A 20,029-nucleotide genomic window follows, 5' to 3' on the forward strand; every position below is an offset into this window, starting at 1 on the left:
TAAGCCAAGATGTACCAAAGATGTTCTTTTAACGCCGTGTCAAAATATACCTGCTTGTACAGTGTCACACATGTCGAACTGCAGAACTTTTTTGACTGTCCCTCTATCTGCAGCATGCGACACTGCCCAGACCCACTGTAGCAGTAACCTCCACAATTCTCACAGCAGTTCATGGTTAAGTTATTAGCAGAGCGGAACTTGGAGAAGCAGGCATCACTGCAGAGCTTGTGTACGACGTTCTGGTAATTCACTTCATGTCTGATCTGGAAGAGAAGAAAGGACATTAACAAGAACAGAAAGAAAATGCAAGCTCATCTCTCAGATAGCAAGTTCCCTGACTTAAAGGAAACTTAAATGGAAAAGAAGTTTGCCATTACCACTGCATTCTTCTGGCACATGCTGCACTTGGTTGAAATGCTGTTAGTGTGAATAGTAATAATAGGTTTCCTTTTCATTTCATACGTAGAAAGACATGACTGGCTGCAGAAATCCTTACTGGAATTTGTATTGTCAAACTGGGCAGTGATTACATCCTTTGGATTTAGAATTTCTCTACAGGAAAAGAAAAACAAGCAAAGAAATAAACATTGGTTTCATGGCAACTCACTCTCCTTTCTACTTTTGCAAACTACACATTTTCTGTAAGATGGATTTATTTCATTTGGAGATTTTCTTTTTGCTGATCTAAGTACCTGCCTTCATTTGCCTTTTCCTATTAGCAAAGCAGTTGGGTGCAATTCTCAAGTAAATACACTGTGAAACATTTTGTACCTTGTCTTAAGAGTGGCCTACAAAGACATCAGGTTGTAGAATTAATCCTTTCAAATGGAGCTGGGAAAAGGTTTTGCACAGTATTTACTAAAAAAATGTAAAAAGCAGGATATGTGGATTAATTCCCTTTAACAGTGAAAATATCAATAATAGCGGGATAAGGAAAAAAAGGGGAAAAAACAAAAGGTGAGGATTTCCAATTCCCATTTAGTTGTGCCCCAAATGGTCTGACTATTAATTTTCCTCTTTTAATCTCCAGTCTACTGTTCTCCCTGCCATTGGATTTAATAAACTATTTAAGTCTCTCTTTTGAAACTGTCATCCATAGAACACTTTCAAAGACTGTAAGTCCATAACTTGGGAAGAAATCTTTATATTCCTTTCTTGGATGGAGGGATGCCTCCTTCTTTCTTGTCTTTTCAGATATAAACCACTTTCCAACTTAATAAATACAAATTACAGCCAAGACTGTTACACTTTGTTACAAGGTCTTTTCATACCAAGAGAGCAAGAAAGAGGAATAATTAACTGAAGTCTCAAGTTGAAGTTCAGCTGACCTTGTAAAACAGGAAGCAATAAATCTATTGTTGAAGAAATGATGCATGAACAAAGCAGCATTCACTTTGCAAAGTAACTTTCATAACTACAAATAACTCCTATGAATCACTGTTCTCTGTAAAGAGACTCCAGAACAATCAGTCTGTGCAGTTATTTACTTGCTTCAAGCTCCTGAATAGTAATAGGACAGCTCAAAGAGCTGGCCACAGATGTGTCCTTTTGCTAATTTGGAGATTATAATACAAATTAAAACAGAATATGAAGAATCGAAATGTTTCTTAGAGCTGAAGATTCACCCTGGTGTTTCCAGCAGGACATGGAAAATGCAGATCTTCTATCCTAAAGACTTTTTTGAAGCAGGCTCTAGGCTTAGGCAGAAAGCAACTGATTGAACACTGAAGCCCCAACTATTTGAAACACTCAATTCTTGATATGCTTAATTTCTGTACATCTTATAAAGGTTTGACATGATTATGTAATAGCAGAAGTAACATATTTTGAAGAACTCAAGCCTATGTAAGTCCAAGCTCACAGAATGGAAAGTGGGTTTTTTCTTTTTCTTTTTTTTAATAGAATCTAAGGATCTATCTTGCCTAGAACATTAATTTATCTGTGTTTTACTTCATTAGAAGGCATCAGTAAACCTATTTTCACCAGGAAGAAAGAATACCTAAAATATTTTTTGCAAATGTCTGTTAGCTGTTTGGAGAGTGCAATGACATTTCAGGACAGAAGTGGAGTACCTTTCCAAACTCAGGTAGCATGTGGCTCCTTTACATGGAAAAAATGCAAAAGGTACACTTCACAACAGAGGCTTTTAGATGTGTCTGTATGCAAAACACAATTAACTAAATGGAACTGAAAGCAGACAGACCAATTAACAAATAACACCATCAGCCATCACTGAAGGAAGGAAAGCGTAAGGTAGGCATTACAGAACAGCATGCTGTACAAGATGAAAACTGAAACCTTCTCATTATCTGCTTGAGTAACAATTATTCCCAAACAATTTAAAACGCTGTCCTACTTCGAGCAGCTTGAGCAGGTTTTCTTGGTGGAAGCTGGTGGGCGACAAGCTGGAACGGTGTATCCAGTGAGGCACAGTGTGGAGCAGAAGAGCTGGGTAGAGCCTTTCCTCTGGTATGCGGTCTGCCCCTTCTGGAGGATTTTTTTACAGCCAGAACAGGAAACCCGAACAGCTGTGCCTGGAACTGAAGGAAGCATTTTACTCATGCCAGAGGATGCCACAGCAGGCTGGAAACCTGATGACAGCTGTGGAGCTAAAATAAAATAAAAAAAGAAAGAGAAAAAACAGAGTAGCTGTTAGGATACATATTACACATAATTTACTTATGCTCAGGGGGCAAGCATAAAGCTTATGGCTTCATTGGGATCATCAGGGTCTAAGGGAGAACTAAACAGCAGAGGAACTCTCTGTAATACATGCCCTGTGCTGGTTTTCTGCAGAGTAGATTGTTTCAACTGCTCTTAAGAATGAGAGTGCACTTTTAACACTGCTTTCACATCCAGTTCTCCCTTGCCTCAAAAATACAATTGTTTCTCAGTCTGTGATTTTCATCACCTCTAAAACAAAACAAGTTCTTTTTTGTTTTTACTACTGGGGTTAGACATAGCAAACATAACTTATTTTCACAGAATAAACTGCAAGGCTATTTGCAGAGGTGATGCATTTTATAGATTTAAATAAAGTTAAGTCTTGCCTGTTCCTTACCAAGAGGACTGCCACTGACTGAAAACACAGCACTGATTTTCAGCTCCCCTTCCTGAGTTTTTGGCTGTTGGCCGTACTCCTAAAACAAAAGGAAAGGAAAAGGAGAACAAATACACACATGTAATAACAGGTTGCATGATTTCCATTCTTTTATAATGCTGTATTGAATCTTAAGGCCCGGGAAGGCAAGAAAGAACCTCTTCAGCCTGTCCCAAAGGCCAGGCTCACAGCTGCTGCCATACAAGTACCACACAAAGAGTCGACACAGAGGTTCATAGCAAAGTGTAGAACTGAGAGCATCACGCAGAACTCAGAAGCGTGATGCCTGCTGTCTTCCCTTTCCCACCTGTATCCCAATGCACCTTAGAATTCAGCATCAACGTGTTAAGATAAATACTCGCATTCCATTTACACAAACTTTCCAACCAGAAATGCTCTGCAGTCCTTACCCTTACTCTTGGAAACAAGCTCTATTTTCCAATTCATAGATGACAATAACAGAACAGAAACCAAGCCCTAGCTGGTGAGAAGTGCTCTGTGCTGAACTCTGAGGGGAACGACCTGGGAGGAATCCAAGGTGAAGCTTGACAGCACATTAAGAAATCTTAAGCTGGGACAACCACATTCTGCCCCATCCTGAACCAGGACCTGATTGAGGGATGACGAATCAAAAAAAAAACCCTCTTTTTATTGCAATCTTTTAGATTTTCTTAGTCAGCTTAGCTTCACAAAGCAGTGGTGTGATGCTGGCAGCAGGCAGACCATTGCAATCCACACTTCGACTGACTTCAGTGGACGGGGAATAACCTTGCATTTTGTACAGGATGAGAAAATCCCTGCAGACAGTTGCTTGTGGAATAGCTGACATCCTACAAATTACTAGCTTACCTCACAGCAGCTATTCAGACTTTGACACCATGCCTCTTGCCCATGCTTTTCCTAGAAATTCAAACCGTAAAGCAGCTTGTAACACTCTACATGTGAATCTTAATAGGCTGAAAAGAATAATCTCTTGGAGCCACAAGGATGATAAGATTTAACCTACTTACAGTCATTTGAGAATAGCGAGGCCATGATGTCATATTATGACTGAGCTAAATTAGCAGTTGCTGTCCGACTGCAAGGTAAGCCAATCCGAAATCACTGGGCAAAAATAAGCTCTCACTTTTCAGCAGCAGCAAACTGCTCCCTCAGCTTAATCCACCTCCAAAAAATCACAGCCTGCCATGCACACAGAGTAAGTTAACGCTCCCGTGGCAAAATCACAACTTTCTGCACAAGGACAACCAAGCTATTTCTCAACAGGCTTCCCTGGAGAGCACCCAGCAGTGTTATCTCCCCACCTGAACGAGCAGACAAGCACTCACATTGCAAGGAAGGGAGGTTTTAAGCTGTGTATGAGCACGCCATGATGATGGGTTTTAAAGTACCGTGGTTGCTTTTATTTTAATATTACAATTTAAAAACTAGTTCTTTACCGGAATGTGTATTTTTCAGCATTTTAAATCAATACTGGTAATGGAGATTGAAGCAAATCCCAATATCAGCTCTGCAAGATGAAGCACAGTTTCATGGCAGTGTAACTGTTGGAAGCAGTGAACTTCCAGCTCCAACTACCAATTACAGCAAGGAATACTCTTCTCTTTTAGAATGCACAGGAAAGAAAGATGTAAAACACATTACTTTTGATTTAAAGCAAACCAAAATGAACCATCATCAGTTCTCACACTTTTCCAGTATCAGGCAACATTGATCATTACAGAATTTTACCCCAGGAATTAATATTTTATCAATAAGATACTTCAAATTGTTCAGGTCTTCAAATTTCCTCATTAATATAACCTTTGATAACCACAAGCATCTTGCATTACATCCCACAAATCCATACAGCAGGTGACATTTGGGGATGACAAAAGAGGAAACAGATTTAACTAATCTACACATGGTTAGATATGAATCTCCAAGAACAGAACAAATCAGAAGGGCAGTGAAATTTAAAGAGTTTCAAACACTCAGTGAACTTCTTTATTTTATTTACCCAACAGTATCATGGGAAGAGAAGGAAAAATGCTGGAAAGACGGGCTAGAAATAAGATGAGGAATAGCAAAAGTATACAGAATGAGACTAGAAAAACTAATGCCTGAACTAGAACACCGAAACTACTGGAAGTGGGATGAGTCGCCTTGGGAAGTTTTGAGCACCTTTAATGTGTGTAAAGTTTGGCACACAACCCAAATATCAGCACTCAAGAGACAAGAATTGCAACATGGATCATCTCCTTGGAATAACATTGCAAGCCAGTGGCAAACAGACAGGTGAGAGCTCAGCAACCCTGGCAATCCAATAGTTCTGACTTTCTCCATTTTGCAATTATTGAACTCTTACCTATACCATCATACAAGATGTCAGCCTCGAAGGACAAAGCCACTTGACTTCACTGAGCTGTCTGTATTCAAATATTTTTTGTAAGGTAAGACCTCTAAGTATAAATGTTTATAAAAATAAAACAAAGAAGCACTGTGCTCAAAACACCAACCTTAAAGAGGGAAGTAGCAGGAACAGCACTGCTTAAACTACGCAGCTCTAACTGTGACAATTCACAAAATACTCAATGAGACATGACTTCTTTTCTAGTGAGATCTAGTAGAGATGAAGTGCCTATATTGCCACAGATTTAATAATGCAAGTTTTACAGCAGTTTGCTTTGTCTCTAGCTGAAAAGCATGAAAACTCAGCGACATGGAAACATGATATCAAAAAGTTGGGGGTTTGGGTTTCATGGCAGAATAAGAGGGAGAAATCCTTCTACTAAACTACGTTCTTCAAGTTAAATTTCGGTCAACAAACCAAATAAAATGCTGAACTTATGTCCAGCTTATGCGGTCAGTTGTCAGACCAAAATGAGAAATGCAATGGGAAACTTACCTCAGAATTATCAGGTTCATCTTTAATTTTGTCTAATAGTCCCTGCTGTGGGGCCATAGCTTTATCATATTCGTCATCCAAAGGCTCCTCCTTAATTCTAATATTTGGTGCAAAGGAATTCCCCAGCTCTTGTCCAATAGATTCCTTACTAGAAAATAGGTAGCTAGACTCCTGAAACAATAATATGAAAAAGAATTCACCCTCCTGCATCTGCCAAGAGGAGTTGGGCTGATGCCAAGGGGAGTTTCTGTTGTAGACCAAGAGAAATGGGTCCTGCCACTGGACGGTGGGAGAAACGAAGGGCAGCAGCTGCTGCCTCTACCTCCCTGCAGCACCCTCTGTTATCCCACCCCCAATCCTTTTCACTCCTCTGGACAAAGCAGAAGTCACCCAGCTCTCTAAGATGGTTGTCAGTAAGGGCACTTGGTTGGTTGGGCAGTGTCTCCTGTTGATAGAGCTGTTCCCTGTTTCATTTGGAAAAAAGGCAACAGGTCAGATGGATGCGTCCAGGTCTGGAATCAACTCACCCGTCAAAGTCAGACCATGCTGGACATGAAAGTGGCTATCAAAAGAATCCTCAATTCAAAGAGAGGGTCAGCAAAATTTTACAAAATTATATGCAGATTGTTTAAGTAGCAAAGACGTCTATGAGTCAGAAGATCAGTTTTCTTGATACTCAAATTTACACTCAAATATAACATAAGTATTTTGAATTATTCCAGTATATTGCTGCACTTGCAAAAGTGTTTGAAAGATCTATAGCTTACCCTGAAGTTAGTTTCTGGAGTTTGTGGCGCTAACTGCGTCCGTAATGTTTCTTCTACTTGATTATGAACTGAGGAAAACATATACATTAAATAGAAATGAATACAGATTCCAATGCATTTCCTTAAAAACTATTTAGTCTCATACTGATCCCCAACCCCACAGCCTCACAGCACCTCAGAAGCATTAAAATACTCCCTTGCTCTTCCCTGTAAATAAGATGGTAGTCCTTAAAGAGAATTGATATTCTTATTAGTCTTCTGAGCCACTATTTTCTCGTACCAGCAAAACATAATTCTGAGGCAGAATTGTTCATTCTGAACCTTTTACATCCTGTTGAGTTCCAAATTCTGCCATGTTTCCACTTTTAAATCAGAAAACAATTTTCAGGGCAACAACTTTCATCTTTCTCATTGTTTGTCTTTTGCCTCTTCCCCTTTTCTTAGGAAACAGCAAGTTTTTAGCAATATATCTTTTTAAAATACTGGATTTGCCTGGTTATTTGATGCTGCCCATGAGCATCCACTAAAGCTGGTCAATTACGGGCTACCCTTCCTGAGGCTGCACACCTCTCAGCCACAGCTTTGTTACAGTGGATATTTACAATTTTCTGAAATAAGTCTTTTGCACAGAAGAATTCTTTACTAGATTTCTAGCTGAAGGCAAGAGTAAAAAGATACCTTTAACTCTTTTTTATTAAAAAAGAAAAATTGGTATTGTTTCTCTATCATTTGTGGAACCTGAAAGCACTGATTTTAAGACACTGCTGCTATATGTACAAAATTTAAATATCAGAAACTTAAGCTGTGGATCTCAACAAGCAGGCAGAGGCTCTCACTTGTTGGCCAGCCCTCACTCTATACAGTCTTCTGAATGAAATTAGATTGCACATTCCACCCCGGTTATTCTTAACTCTCTCATTCACTGTTCTACTGTAATTTTCAGAGCGTGGGAAATCAAAACCAGGTGTGTGGGCAGCAAGACTACTGGTGACTTTCAGGCTCTCTCACATCAGAAATGCATTACAGGCATCTTTGGTTCTCTCCATGTTGCTGGACAAAGTCCAAGATGCAAGTATCAGAAGAAAAAGGAGAGCAGTCTCCCAGGAAAAGCAGATCTCAAGTTACTCCCTGGCTGACTTCCTGCAGACACTAATATTTCTAGCAAGCCTTCCTGTGATGTTACTATGAAAAGCATGCTGCTTTAAGCATGGGCAATAATGAAGAATTGGCACTCTGCTCAAAAAAGTCTTTGCTGGCCAAAACCTAAATGTCATCATCTATTCTTTAAAGGAGCTCCAGGGGCTAGATGACAGAAAACCAAAAGGAAGCTTAAGGTGTCACCCAGTTTGGTTTACTAAACCACAACAACAAAGGATATGATGAGGTTTTAAAACAAGCTGTGGCTGATGAGACACCCCCTAATGCTGCCAGGCCCTTTTGCACATCCTACTCCTAACACAGGTCGTTGAATTTCAGGGTTCTGGATAAAATGTTTCCCTCCATATAGCAATGCATGGTATCTTCGCCGAGATGATGTTTTTAACTATTCCTATTGCTAATTTCCATCTAGCTCTTCCTTCCTCCTTGCTGGATAGCCAGGTCTACGATGTCAACAGTTACCTGCTTTGTCAAGAAAACTGCTTTTCAATCTAGAATCCGTATCTTTAGGGATTTTTTCCAACCGTTTTTCATGTTCTTGAAGATTTCCTTCTCTATTCTTGTCCTTTGTTGAAAAAGTCTCTTTGCCATTATCTCTCGTTATGCTAAAATCTTTTCGAATTGATTTAAATACAGGACCCTGCTCAAAAGGTGAAGTGAGATCCTTCTGGATTGCATTTTCGATCTGAATATCTTTTTCACTGTCCAGCTCGTGTTCTGTAATCCTCTTGCCCTCTTCCAGATGGTCTTCAGATGGGAGAGTGTCTTTCGGAGTGAAATTTTGATCATCTTCGTTGTCACTCCCAACAACAGGTATGCTTGCCAAATCCCCAGAGTTCAGAAAATAATCATCATCGTCGTCATCATCCAGCAGTGAGTTTTCAGATCCTGCTCGATTCTGTATTTCATAAGATACGCTGTCGAGGGCAGTTGGTAAGTTGTGGACAGTGTCCTCAGACATTTCTGCATCCAGGATTTCACTACCTAGGGAAAAGAAAATTATGAGCAGTCAGAACATCTCTCAGCTTTGTCTCTAACAGAGGTGAGCAGAAGGGTCCTTTGCTAATCCATGTAATGTTGCAATTTCTCGAACTCTTTAAGCCTTCTTGGAACAACATTACTGATCAGTTCTGTCCCACTCACCACACAGTGAAACAGAAGCTGATCTGAGAAAAACCAACCAACCAAAGAAAAGACAATAGCTCTAATTCCTATCATTTGTATCATTTGTGCAGAAGGTAGTGTGGGGAGGGAACAAGCAGCAGGGTTAGGAGAAGGACAAGATAGCTTTTTTTTGTCAGCAGCGGTACTTCTAAGAATTGTTTTGTTGAGCTATGTCTTATGTAAATAAATAAAAATACTTACATTTTTCTGTAATATCAAATACTGCATCAGATTTATCTTCAAACTGTAAAAAGGAAAGCACTACATCATTATCTTGGTCAACCTGGAAGTATTTTTCTAAAACGCATCCAATCAAAAGCCAAACCAACACGAAGAATCACAGCTCCTCCTCCTTCTTTTCTTGCCCCAAGCAGAGTTCTATTTAAAACTCTTACATTGCTGAGAAGTCACAATTACCACAAGTTCAAAAGCACATAGAAAAGAATTACACAACAAATTCAGAATTAGCGCTGCTAGCTTGAGAAGGTGGAGGAGGGAATGTCAACATATGTCAACATAATGAGATGAGAGTCAGAAGGAGCACAATGGACAAAGAACCATAGGACTATTCTGAGTGCTGCACAAAACCCCTGTTTTCATTGAGCATTTTCTGACCAATGTTAAAGTTGACAGTATGTCTGAATTGCAGTGTGTGCATTCCGGATAAACAAAGTTTCCTTTCCAATGTCCAGCTCTGGGCAGCACTCCTCATCTCTGCCTAAGAGGTAACAGTGATTTGTTTAACTCGTCTCTCCTTCCCCAGCCTTTCTGGTAGGCTGTACTCACACTTAAGGAAAGTCCTTAAGGAAATAATGGGATTTGATAGCAAAGGAATGATCTCTAACTTCACTGAGCTCTAGTCGTTTAGCTGAGATGAAGCACTGACCACCCTTGCCTTGAAGCAGATCTCTATCGAAGTAGCATCTTGACTCTTTTGAGATCCTCTGTATATGTGGGAAAATATCCCAGGTTCTGGACACGTCTAATTCACTCTTCCATTCAAAGAAATGATAAGGCACAGCTTGGCACGAGGGGGACATCTGCAAGTGCACATTAGGCACTACCATGAGTATTTTCAACAAGTTCAAAAATAATTACAATCTATCTGGGAGCAGTTCAAGATAGCTCTCAAGCATAAAGCTATCCTATGAAAAGAAATAATCTTTCTTTAAAATGGTTTGCAATACGGAGGAAGATTTGTGTTTATGGTCAGAAGTTTACACGAGAGGTATCTGTAGAACAGCATTCCCACACCTGGTAATGGCAGCAGCCTGAGCTGAGCCAGCACATGGCCTCGGGTGGTGGACAGCATCACAACTCTCACATGGCATACATCCAAAGACAAGCAACCAGAGCACGTGGTTGTATGCTTGTGTGTGTGGGCACGTATGTATCTACATATGCATAAAGATACGTAAATATACACACACACACACACACGTACACATACATATCCCCTAACAAAACTATGCCCCAAAATGGGCTCATACACTTTTTTTCCTGAATTAGCACAGGCTGTTCTCCCAGCTGCCATTCTCTGTAATACTTTTTATTTCTTCTGCTAACAGTTTTAAAGATTTAATGATAAAAGGGGAGCAAAAGAATTGCAAAGGGAAACATGAAAGTGATTATCAGAAGGTGTTTCCTGTGGTCATTCTGGACAGACCCACGAAGAGGCACCTCAATATCCCAGTGTGAGTCCCAGCTGAGTGCAGGATGGAAAGGATCCACAATGGAAATACAAAACGTTCAGCTCCAAACTCCCAGCAGAGCCCTCAAAACTCACTTCCAGTTTCAAAGCGAAACTCAGGACAATCACACCTTGAAACACATTCATTTCATCACTTCAGTGAGTATTCTGCCAGGGAGGAACTTAATGACACATGGTGCTTTTAAGGTAGTGAGCATTCCCTAAGAGCTTATACAGAATTGTTAGAGCATGATGGCAGTAAAATTAAATGTTTTATAATATATCCTCCTTAGTGACTCTGCCTCATTAGCTAGCATTGTACAGAAAGCAATGCTCTGCCCGGTGAGGTGGCAATAAATAATACAAGAAATAATGACAAAACAGTTAGGTATTCCTGGAAGCAATGTGTTTTAACTATTCTCCACAGTCAGATAAAGTGCTGCTTTTACAAATATATTAAAAAATAAAAAAAGCACATCACCAAACAACCCCTGTTATGTCACTGAATCTCTTTAATGGTACACTGGTGTCAGGATTAGCCCCTCCATTCGTTGAGCAGGTGGCAGGACGCTGCTTACCATTCCATACAATGTGCTCATTTAAAATAACTGAGAACCTGTGCCGTGCTTTAACAGCATTCCAGGTTGGCAGAGTGTCCATAGATCAAAGAATCAGTGGATTTTTAGTGTGTGATAAGAAAAGAGAAGCAGCCTATAGCTACACCCTTGCTTTGTATGCAAAATTATGTCTTTAACCCCAAGCCCCAGAGCAACTTAACACACACAGCGAGCCTTCTGAAGTCTGATCCTAGGTTGTACTGCATCGCCAAGCAGCGAACTGTGGGAAGGAAGCAGATGTTAAGAAAACTGCAACTAAAAATAGGCAGAGATCCCTCAGTTTGTCTGCACAGCTTCCCTGCACCTACACGCCACAGCACACCCCCTCGCTTCAGCTTTCTGCTAAGGAAGATGGAGTTTTATTCCAAGCCACTCCAGTCCTCGCCGCCATTCAGGAACCAGGTGCGGGCAGCCCAGGAAGCATCCCCTGACCTTTCCCACGTAACAGCGGCAGGGATGCCGAGCCGTCAGCCGTGCCGCGCTCCGCTGCGGGCAAACCGCACAGCGGGAGCCTCAAATCAGCGGCAGAGCTGCCGGAGCGCAACCACAGCCGGCCCCGGCCGTCCATACCTTCGAGCACCTGGGGAGGGAAGAGCGGAGGGTAACAAAGAGCCGGCCTGCCGCGGGTACCTGCAACAGGAACAGATCGGCGGCGGCAGGAAGAGAACCCGGCGGGGTCAGGCGAGCCACAGAGCCGGGCGCTGCAGAGCCCCCTAGCCGCCCCCAGGCAGCAGCCCAAGGGGGGAGCGCACAGCCGGGCAGCGCCGCGTGGGCTCCGAGTGCGCCCTGGGGAGAGGGAGCCCCGGGGGGGAGGGGAGGGGGGACTGAGCTGGGCGGGTTTCTCAGCACTGTGAAAGGTTATTTTTAATAACTTCTATGGTTTTAGTCTAAAAGTAATGAGATGGACGGCACGATGCATTAAAAAAATCCAAACACCTATAGACGTGAAAGGACAAAGGCAGGCATTGCTCGGTTTCTCGCGGACCCCATCTTCCCGTTCAAGAAGTACAGTTCTACTTTGTATCCCTCTTAAGTGGAAGTTTCCTACAATCTGAGCAAGGCACGTGCTGCAGGCGTTTCATTTCTCCCTTTTCAGAACGGAAAGATCCACCGGGACACACAGGGGCGGATCGTCCCCTTCTGCCCCCAGATTTCTCTGAGATTCCTGAGATTTCTGAATATTCATGGGCCGGCTCCAAACAAAGCCTCTGCTGACCGATGGCTCCCATATCCCCGAGCACCAACGCGCCGCGAGCTGGTGCCGAACATGAGGGCGTTACGGTGTGTTCTCCCCGAAGGATCGCTGTTCTGAACCTGTGCAGAGCATTGGGAGACGCTGCCCCACCGCCGGGAAGGGCTCGCCGTGCAGCTCCTCCTGCACACGCTGGGTACGATGCGCTGCCCCAGAGCTGCACCACGCACGGGCTCTGCAAATGAAGAACCGCACACACACCACACGGAAAGCGAACCGACGCATCCACAACAAAGGCTCGTCTTTTAAAAACAAAGACATTCTCCCACTGAACCCTCACTGAACTTTCCCACTCTGGTTAAGTCACTACAACCAATGTGTAACACTGAGATTTTGGCTAAGCTGCACCTCCACCGGAGATTTGGAGAACTCCCATTTCTCATAGCATATGGCAGGGAAAGAAAACTGAAGCTTAAGAAGTTACATGGATATAAAAAGCTCCAAAACCAGACCTGTCCACACGACGACATCGCCCATTTCTGCTGCTATGCACAGCAAGCAGTTCTCCCACACCAAACGCCACACTCCAGCTGTACACTTCAGCATCTCACAATGAAGGCAGCACTGCCCAGATTACAAGCATACACTTCAACACTTTGGCCACATCTCTCAAAAGCACAGCTCGTTTGGATGACGACACTCTGCAAAGCATGCAGTTCCTGCAACTCCACTTAGCCTAGAAGATATCTCATTAACTGAGTGCGACCACCACGTCTTTAAGGTCAGTCCTTATGGTACCACTGAGAAACACAACAACAACCTGGGGTTGGAGCACCCATACAGCCCAGGAGCAATCCCTCTGCTCAGTGTCTCCCTCAGTGGATAACTAACCACATTAGGTGTCTGTAAAGAAAGAGACACACATTTAAAACCGAAGTCATCTGCTTTTGATTATGATCTACGCTCAAATCAGAAGCCAACAAGATGGCATTGCATGCAAATGAGGAGAAAGTTCGCATGTAGCACCTTCTGCTTGTTGATAAACACAGCGGGGATTATCAGCTCTCCTTCACCCGATGGTTTATATGTTAATAGGCCCACACTGGTGAATCATCTCCACTACCATCAGGTACCGCCAGTCTTTCCCTTCTCCTAATCGTTCAGTGCCAACGACAACTGGGGGTGAAGGCTGGAGAGCTTGTATGTGTGTGCAATATTCTCTACTTCATTACTGAGTCCTTAACGAGAGATAAGCAATCATGCAATCTGCTTTACTCCTCAAAGTTTCTTCCTAACTCAGGCATCATTTCTGCCTGTTTCATTTCTCTTCCACATTCCTCTACTCTTTGATGCTCTGTGATGCTCAGTGATGCCCTCCTGTACTGCTCTTATAAAAATTGCTGTTTCTTTTTCCCATCACAGTTGCCACTGTTGCCCTGCTTGACTTCTAAACTAAATTTTATTTCATAAAAGCTCTTTTGAGCGCATAACACCATTTAGAATAAAGCTGAAATAATTCCACTGACTTCTGAGATGGATTAATCACATACCAAGACACAAAAGAAAAACAGCAGGAAGAAGGTAGTAAAAAAATAGTAATAAGGAAGAACTCCAAAATTACTCCTATAGAAACAGCTATGTCTAAATGCACTAATTCTGCATCAGGTTCTTCTCAGCTAAATGCAGTCAAATAAACATTAGTTTATTAGGTGAGCGATTTGGCTTTTCTCTCTTTTCAATGGAAATGAAGATGTTCCTCCAGAACCCTATCACATCCACCTGTCCTTATTTATCATGTACACTACAAGACAGCCTATGAAGACACAGGCTGCACGGCAGACTGCTATACCTTAGCATTATTTGTTAGTTCAGAGCATCCAGAATGCTTGCATCTTGCTCCTGCTCTCTGCTACAATCTTCTGGGCTTTGTGACCACAGGCAGCAGAAACCCAAGACTGAAGAACCAGGCTGCAAGCAACTGCTAGATTAACTGAGATTCTAAACACGTCTTTCAATGGAAGCATTACTGAGTTAATGATAGTTTGCATGTAAACTCATTTAGAACTTCAAACTACTCTCAAAATTCAATGTATATATCTGAGGTAGATACTGAACTACATGACCATTGTGGTTCTCTATAGAAAGGACAGAATATGGCATGCCATTGTTAGATCAGAAACACATTTTTCTACTAGAGAGTGAATGGCAAAGATGATAGATGATACTGTGAGAGTGGTGAGGTGCTGGAACAGGCTGCTCAGAGAGGCTGTGGATGCCCTGTCCCTGGAGGTGTTCAAGGCCAGGTTGGATGGCACCCTGGGCAGCCTGGTCTAGTATTAAATGGGGAGGTTGGTGGCCCTGCCTGTGGCAGGGGGTTAGAGCTTTGTGATCCTTGGGGTCTCTTCCAACCCGGGCCATTCTGTGATAGATGCCAAGAGCACACACAGTTCTACTAACATGTCCTTGATGAGGTACGCTCTGCTGGAGAAGCCTTGTTTTGAGAAGTTGAGATAATCACAGAGAAGGAGTCAGGTACAAGAGCACTGCCTTTATGCAGTTAGCACACCGTTATAAAACAGATGATGGAAATCATCCGAACAGAGGCAGTCATTGATGGAAAACCTCAAAGAAAATTCACTACATTAAACTTGCTACAAGACTTATTTATGGAAAAGCCAACATGAATGAGAATGCCTGGAAGGAATGGTGGGATACAATGGTCAGTAAATGAGAGGATAGTAGAGATTACTGCTTCAAGAACGCTGGGAGAAGTTTTGGAATGAATTTCCAGTATCCCAACTACGCAAGTAGCCTTGAAGCAATGGTAAACAACTTACTTTCTTTTTGCTTGTTACATACTATGTGAAAAGTCTTACTGTAAAAGACTAAGCTTGATTATGCTTATTTTTTTTTTTACAAGGTTAATTCAAGGATTATGACAGCAAAGCATCCTTTGAGAGGTGCTCAAGCCTTGGCAAAGAAATCTATTTTCATCACCTCTATACCACTTAAGAGTACCTAGAAAGAAAACTTTCCAAAGCAGATGATCTTCAATTTTTAAATAAACCCATGAAAAATTAAAAATCTTGTGCAAACAGCTGTTTACTGATGTAGACACCCAGGTGCCCACCTATTCACACCAAACTAATTTCCAAGAGCCCAAGTGTCAAATTTCAGCACTGCTATTGTACGCCACAAACCGTCCTGTCCAGCTCAGTGGGTTGATTGAGTATGGTAAATAAATGATCATTCTATTCATAACATAAACTGTTCAACTTAGCAACGTTACCTACAAATTCAAGTTGAGGTGCCACAAATATTTTAACTAAATAAATAAATAAAAAATACAAGTGCCTGTTACGTTAATCCTGATATGACTTAGTAAGAATGAGAAGTTGGATATGCTGATATATTTTCATTAGAAAATACATCAGTTCTGATTTTGGGTAAAGTGAGTATTTAGCAATAATTCTGCCAAAAAACACCACAAATAAGTTTTCCATAATGTGGAGGGATATGTGGAGCAATAATTGATGAAAACTTCTGGACTTAGTACCAAGTAGTCGGTTAGCCAACCAACATAGAAACAGCTTTTCCTGTGACCAATGAAAATAATACTAAACTTATGATAATTTTTTGTTTCATCTTAGCTGGCAGTTGACACTCTTAAGAAGAAAAAAGGAAAACTTTTTTTTTTTTTCACTGGGCAATACTGGGTAACTTGTCAGATAAATTGAGCATTCTAAAGTAATGGCAATGGCAATCCCAGTACATGCTAGGACAGAGACCATATAACCTCTGTGAGCAATCAGTTCCAAGGCTTGAGTGTATCATGGTCTAAAAGTTCTTCTTTATGTCTGCTAACTTTTCAGTTATTGGAAATGAAGCTTTATTTAAGAGTTCTTAAGTTACTGTCCTACATCCAGCCACTTCTCTTTGAACATCTTGCAGACAGACAAAATCTTGATCCTCCAAAGATGTGTCAGAGCTGTGAGCAATCCCACAAAGTCTTTGACTCTGCTTGTGAGCAAGAACATGGTGAAAGCCATGGCTTAAAGACAAATCAGTGATAAAGTTCATTCCCATAGCTGCAGAGTAGCCAAACATCTGTGCAACTGCTCCAGTTACACCCTGTAAGGTCAACTGTTCGGTCTGGCAACAATTAGTTTCAGTGCGAATTTTGCATTCTCTGCAATAAATTCAGAAAACAAAACTCATCTTACATATAGGGATGGAAAACTAGTTGATGTTCTTCCCTTTTCCAAGGTTGGAGAATGGGAAAAGTTCTTCATCTTTGGCAATAAGGAACTCGACAGCTCAGAGACATTTAGCAGCCTAAGGACTGCTCCATACAGATTCAAATGCAAATCAGCAGCAACAACCTCATTTCTATCATAAAGCTTTCGATGAGAAATGACACGCATGCCACAAAGAGGACTTCACTTGTTGCGAGTCTGCCTTGAGCACTGCGTAAAAGTTACTCGTCCTCAGTTTCTTCACAGGCTGCAAGACATGGGCAAGAACCTTCCACTGTTCTCCAAGCAGATCCACGTGTACTTACAGACTGTGAGAACAGAGGGCCAAGCCTTGGGACCAGCAGTGCTGATGGCTTTGGGAACCACCTGCATGGAGCTGCCATCTTGATGCCTCACTACACTTCGACACAGACAATTGAAATAAACTGAGGAAGAGCAACAAGAACATTGCGTTTGGAACAAGAAGAGGTTGGACAGCTGGATGGCATCCACAGCCCCTCGTTAGTTCTGAGTTTATTATTTCAGCGGTGCCAAGATGCTACCCAAATGATGCCGAGATGCTCTCAACAAGGACAAAACGGAACACAGCTCGGGGTGAGCAGCACCCAAGGCCTGAGGGCAGCATCCCCCGCGCAGGGCAGCTCCCAGCCCGAGGGGCCCACCCACGATGCAGCCGGCCCCGGGGCGCTGGACAGCGGCGGTGCCCGGTGGGCGCATCCCGCCGCCCCGCCCCCTGACCCCTCCCCTCTGACCTCCCCTCGCGCCCCCCACTCACCCTGGCGCAGGGGCCGGGCCCCTCCTCCTTGGCCTCCGCCATGTTGCGCCCCCCCTCAGCTGTCCCAGCCCGGGGCGCGGGGCCGGGGGTCACTCCCTTTCAGCCTCCCTCTCTCTTCTCGAGAGGAGATCGGGGGAGGATCGGGGGGTGCCGGGGCCGGCCCCGCGCCGTCCCGCGGCAGGAGGGGGTGGCGAGGGGCCCGGCGGCTCCTCAGGGCGGCGGGGGGGGGTCGTACCCGCCAGGCCGCGAGCCCTCTTAAAGCTGCAACGACAAGCCCAGCGCGGGGTCGTAGTGCGCATGCGCCGCGCGCCTGCGCACCACTTCCCGGCTCCGCCTCCCGGCTCCCTCCTGCGCAGGCGCGCTGCGGCCTCCTCAGGTTCTGGCTCTGTGGCTCCCCCAGGGAGGCAGGAGATCGAGGGCATAGGGGGCTGAGGGCGGGGGTCCTCCTTGGCCACCTCCAGGGAGGTGTAGGGATGGAGGCGCGAAGCTTGACTTGGGTTATGTCAAGTGATGACTGGCTTTGACTGGCCTCATGGCGGCCACAAGGCTTATGATGGCGTAGTGTTGCTGCCAGGCCATCTGCCTCATGGCGATGGATGCTGCAGGCCTCACCTCACAACCCGCCTCGCGCTTCACCTCACACCTCACCTCACACCTCAACTCACCTCAAGCTTTGCCTCATGCTGTGTCTCACACCACCTCAGACCTCGCCTGGCGCCGTGCCTCACCCCGAGCTTTGCGTCGTGGCTCCCCTCACAGCCCTGGCTGTGCCCCCAGCGCCGTATCCAGCACCATGAGGCCATGGGGATGGATCCAGGGTTGTCGCCGCTTCATTACGGAGTGCACCAGAAGTTGACAAGTTGGACTTGTGGCCTTCCTGTTGGACAAAGGTGTGTATCTGTTGATTGGGCGGGATGCTCAGCACACTACAAAACATAATTTAACCATGTTACCATATCCCAAACCCATAGCAATAAGGGGGTGTAACATACCTTTGAACCTAAGTCGATTCACTTCTAATTTTGTACCGCTGTGGAGCTTGGAAGCACTCCCTTCCTGTGCTGAAGCTACTGTGGAGTGGTTCTGAAGACCTGATGGAGCATTTCTAGGACATTCAATTTTTTCACTTTATTGGAACAGCCTAAAAACCTGTTTGTTTGTTTGTTTAGTGTGCCAATGCTCTATTACTCATGAACGAACCATTACAAAGTTTTTTAGTTAATCCCGTATTTGTTGGTATAACTGTAAAACAGCCATGCTTTTAATGTCAGAATGGATGTCTTATGTTTGACCACATTTTTCCTCATCTGGTATCAATCGAACACTGATGTAAGGGCTGTTTCTACAAACTCTGAGGATTTAATCCCATGAAGATTTGCATATCTGTTTTCCTTGACATACCTGAGAGGTCACACTTCATTTGCAAAAAATTGGTACAACTCTTCAAGTTTAAAGCCTAAATATTTTAAGCTCTGCAATGTTGCCTGCAATTCTCATGCTTTCCAATACTTAAGACACTCAAAATGTTAGCAAGGCATAGGCCTACTAAAAAAAAATAAGATGCTATGAGTAAGATACAAGCTGGTGCCATTTTTCTGGTGAACCTTAAGTATCAAACCTTACTCATACCTACACGTGGCTGGTAAGAACAGCGTGCTCCTTTCTCCTTACAATTTAAATAATCTAAAAGCTCATTAAAACTTGGTCCTACACAGAAATTTCCACTGCCTTCCAGGTTTATCAGATTTGCACAATTACGGGGTGGTATTGAGCAGCAGCTGCATTTCAGCAGTAATTGAAATGAATCTTTAGCAAATGCTGGTCTTCATCTGGCCTAAAATGCTGGATGCATAATGTTGGGATTCATCTCGGAAACGCTGTCAGATGTCTCCTTAGAAGCGGCTGCATTCCAATGACAGCAACGTAGTTAATGAATGTAATATTTTAATAATATTTAACAATAATGATTAGTAATACAATAATGGTAATGCTTTTCACATCCTCAAATATGAAGTAATTCTAGTTAAGGTGTATTTTTTGTTAAATTTCTTAAAGAATTTGGGATTCCATATGACAAAGGATATTATAGGTAGACTTTAAGCTTACAGTGAAATTAAGTAACTGTTCCAAAGTTACTTTCATCCTTAGATAGCTGCAGGTGAAAAGTATGACTATTTTCATCCATTTAACGGGCACAAAATGCAGTTGCAATAAAATATTTTAATATGAATTAATATTTACATTGGTTTTGATTTGTGAATAGCTAGAAAATCTAAATATAGGGCTGCCACATATCGAGTTTCCAGCAGACATGTCCACTGAAGCCCTGACCCGACAGCAGGACACATGGATGTGGTGCATAAATGGCCTCTGAACATGCACAGTTGTGTTGTACATGTGCTGAAAGTGCATGTATTTTCGAA

The 20,029-nt window shown here is 42.9% G+C and overlaps 1 protein-coding gene across 3 annotated transcripts in view; it reads right to left on the reverse strand.

Moving 5' to 3' along the window:
- Positions 1-17,901, reverse strand: part of ZMYM4 (zinc finger MYM-type containing 4) — a 35,034-nt gene extending 17,133 nt beyond the window's left edge. Inside the window, exons 1-10 of one of the 3 annotated variants that reach the window (XM_046903578.1) lie at positions 17,785-17,901; positions 17,607-17,686; positions 9,278-9,320; positions 8,375-8,896; positions 6,755-6,822; positions 5,988-6,158; positions 3,062-3,140; positions 2,357-2,609; positions 378-552; positions 51-263 (exon numbers count right to left, since the gene is read on the reverse strand). In XM_046903578.1, the coding sequence (XP_046759534.1) occupies positions 51-263; positions 378-552; positions 2,357-2,609; positions 3,062-3,140; positions 5,988-6,158; positions 6,755-6,822; positions 8,375-8,896; positions 9,278-9,320; positions 17,607-17,648 (1,566 nt within the window). In that variant the 5' untranslated portion in view covers positions 17,649-17,686; positions 17,785-17,901. Of the gene's footprint in view, positions 1-50; positions 264-377; positions 553-2,356; positions 2,610-3,061; positions 3,141-5,987; positions 6,159-6,754; positions 6,823-8,374; positions 8,897-9,277; positions 9,321-17,606 lie in introns of all 3 variants that reach the window. The other 2 variants (XM_417783.8, XM_015297804.4) reach the window with 2 other exon arrangements.
- Positions 17,902-20,029: the final 2,128 nt, after the last annotated feature.

The sequence above is a fragment of the Gallus gallus genome, chromosome 23, assembly GCF_016699485.2.
Source record: "Gallus gallus isolate bGalGal1 chromosome 23, bGalGal1.mat.broiler.GRCg7b, whole genome shotgun sequence".
Taxonomy (NCBI): domain Eukaryota; kingdom Metazoa; phylum Chordata; class Aves; order Galliformes; family Phasianidae; genus Gallus; species Gallus gallus.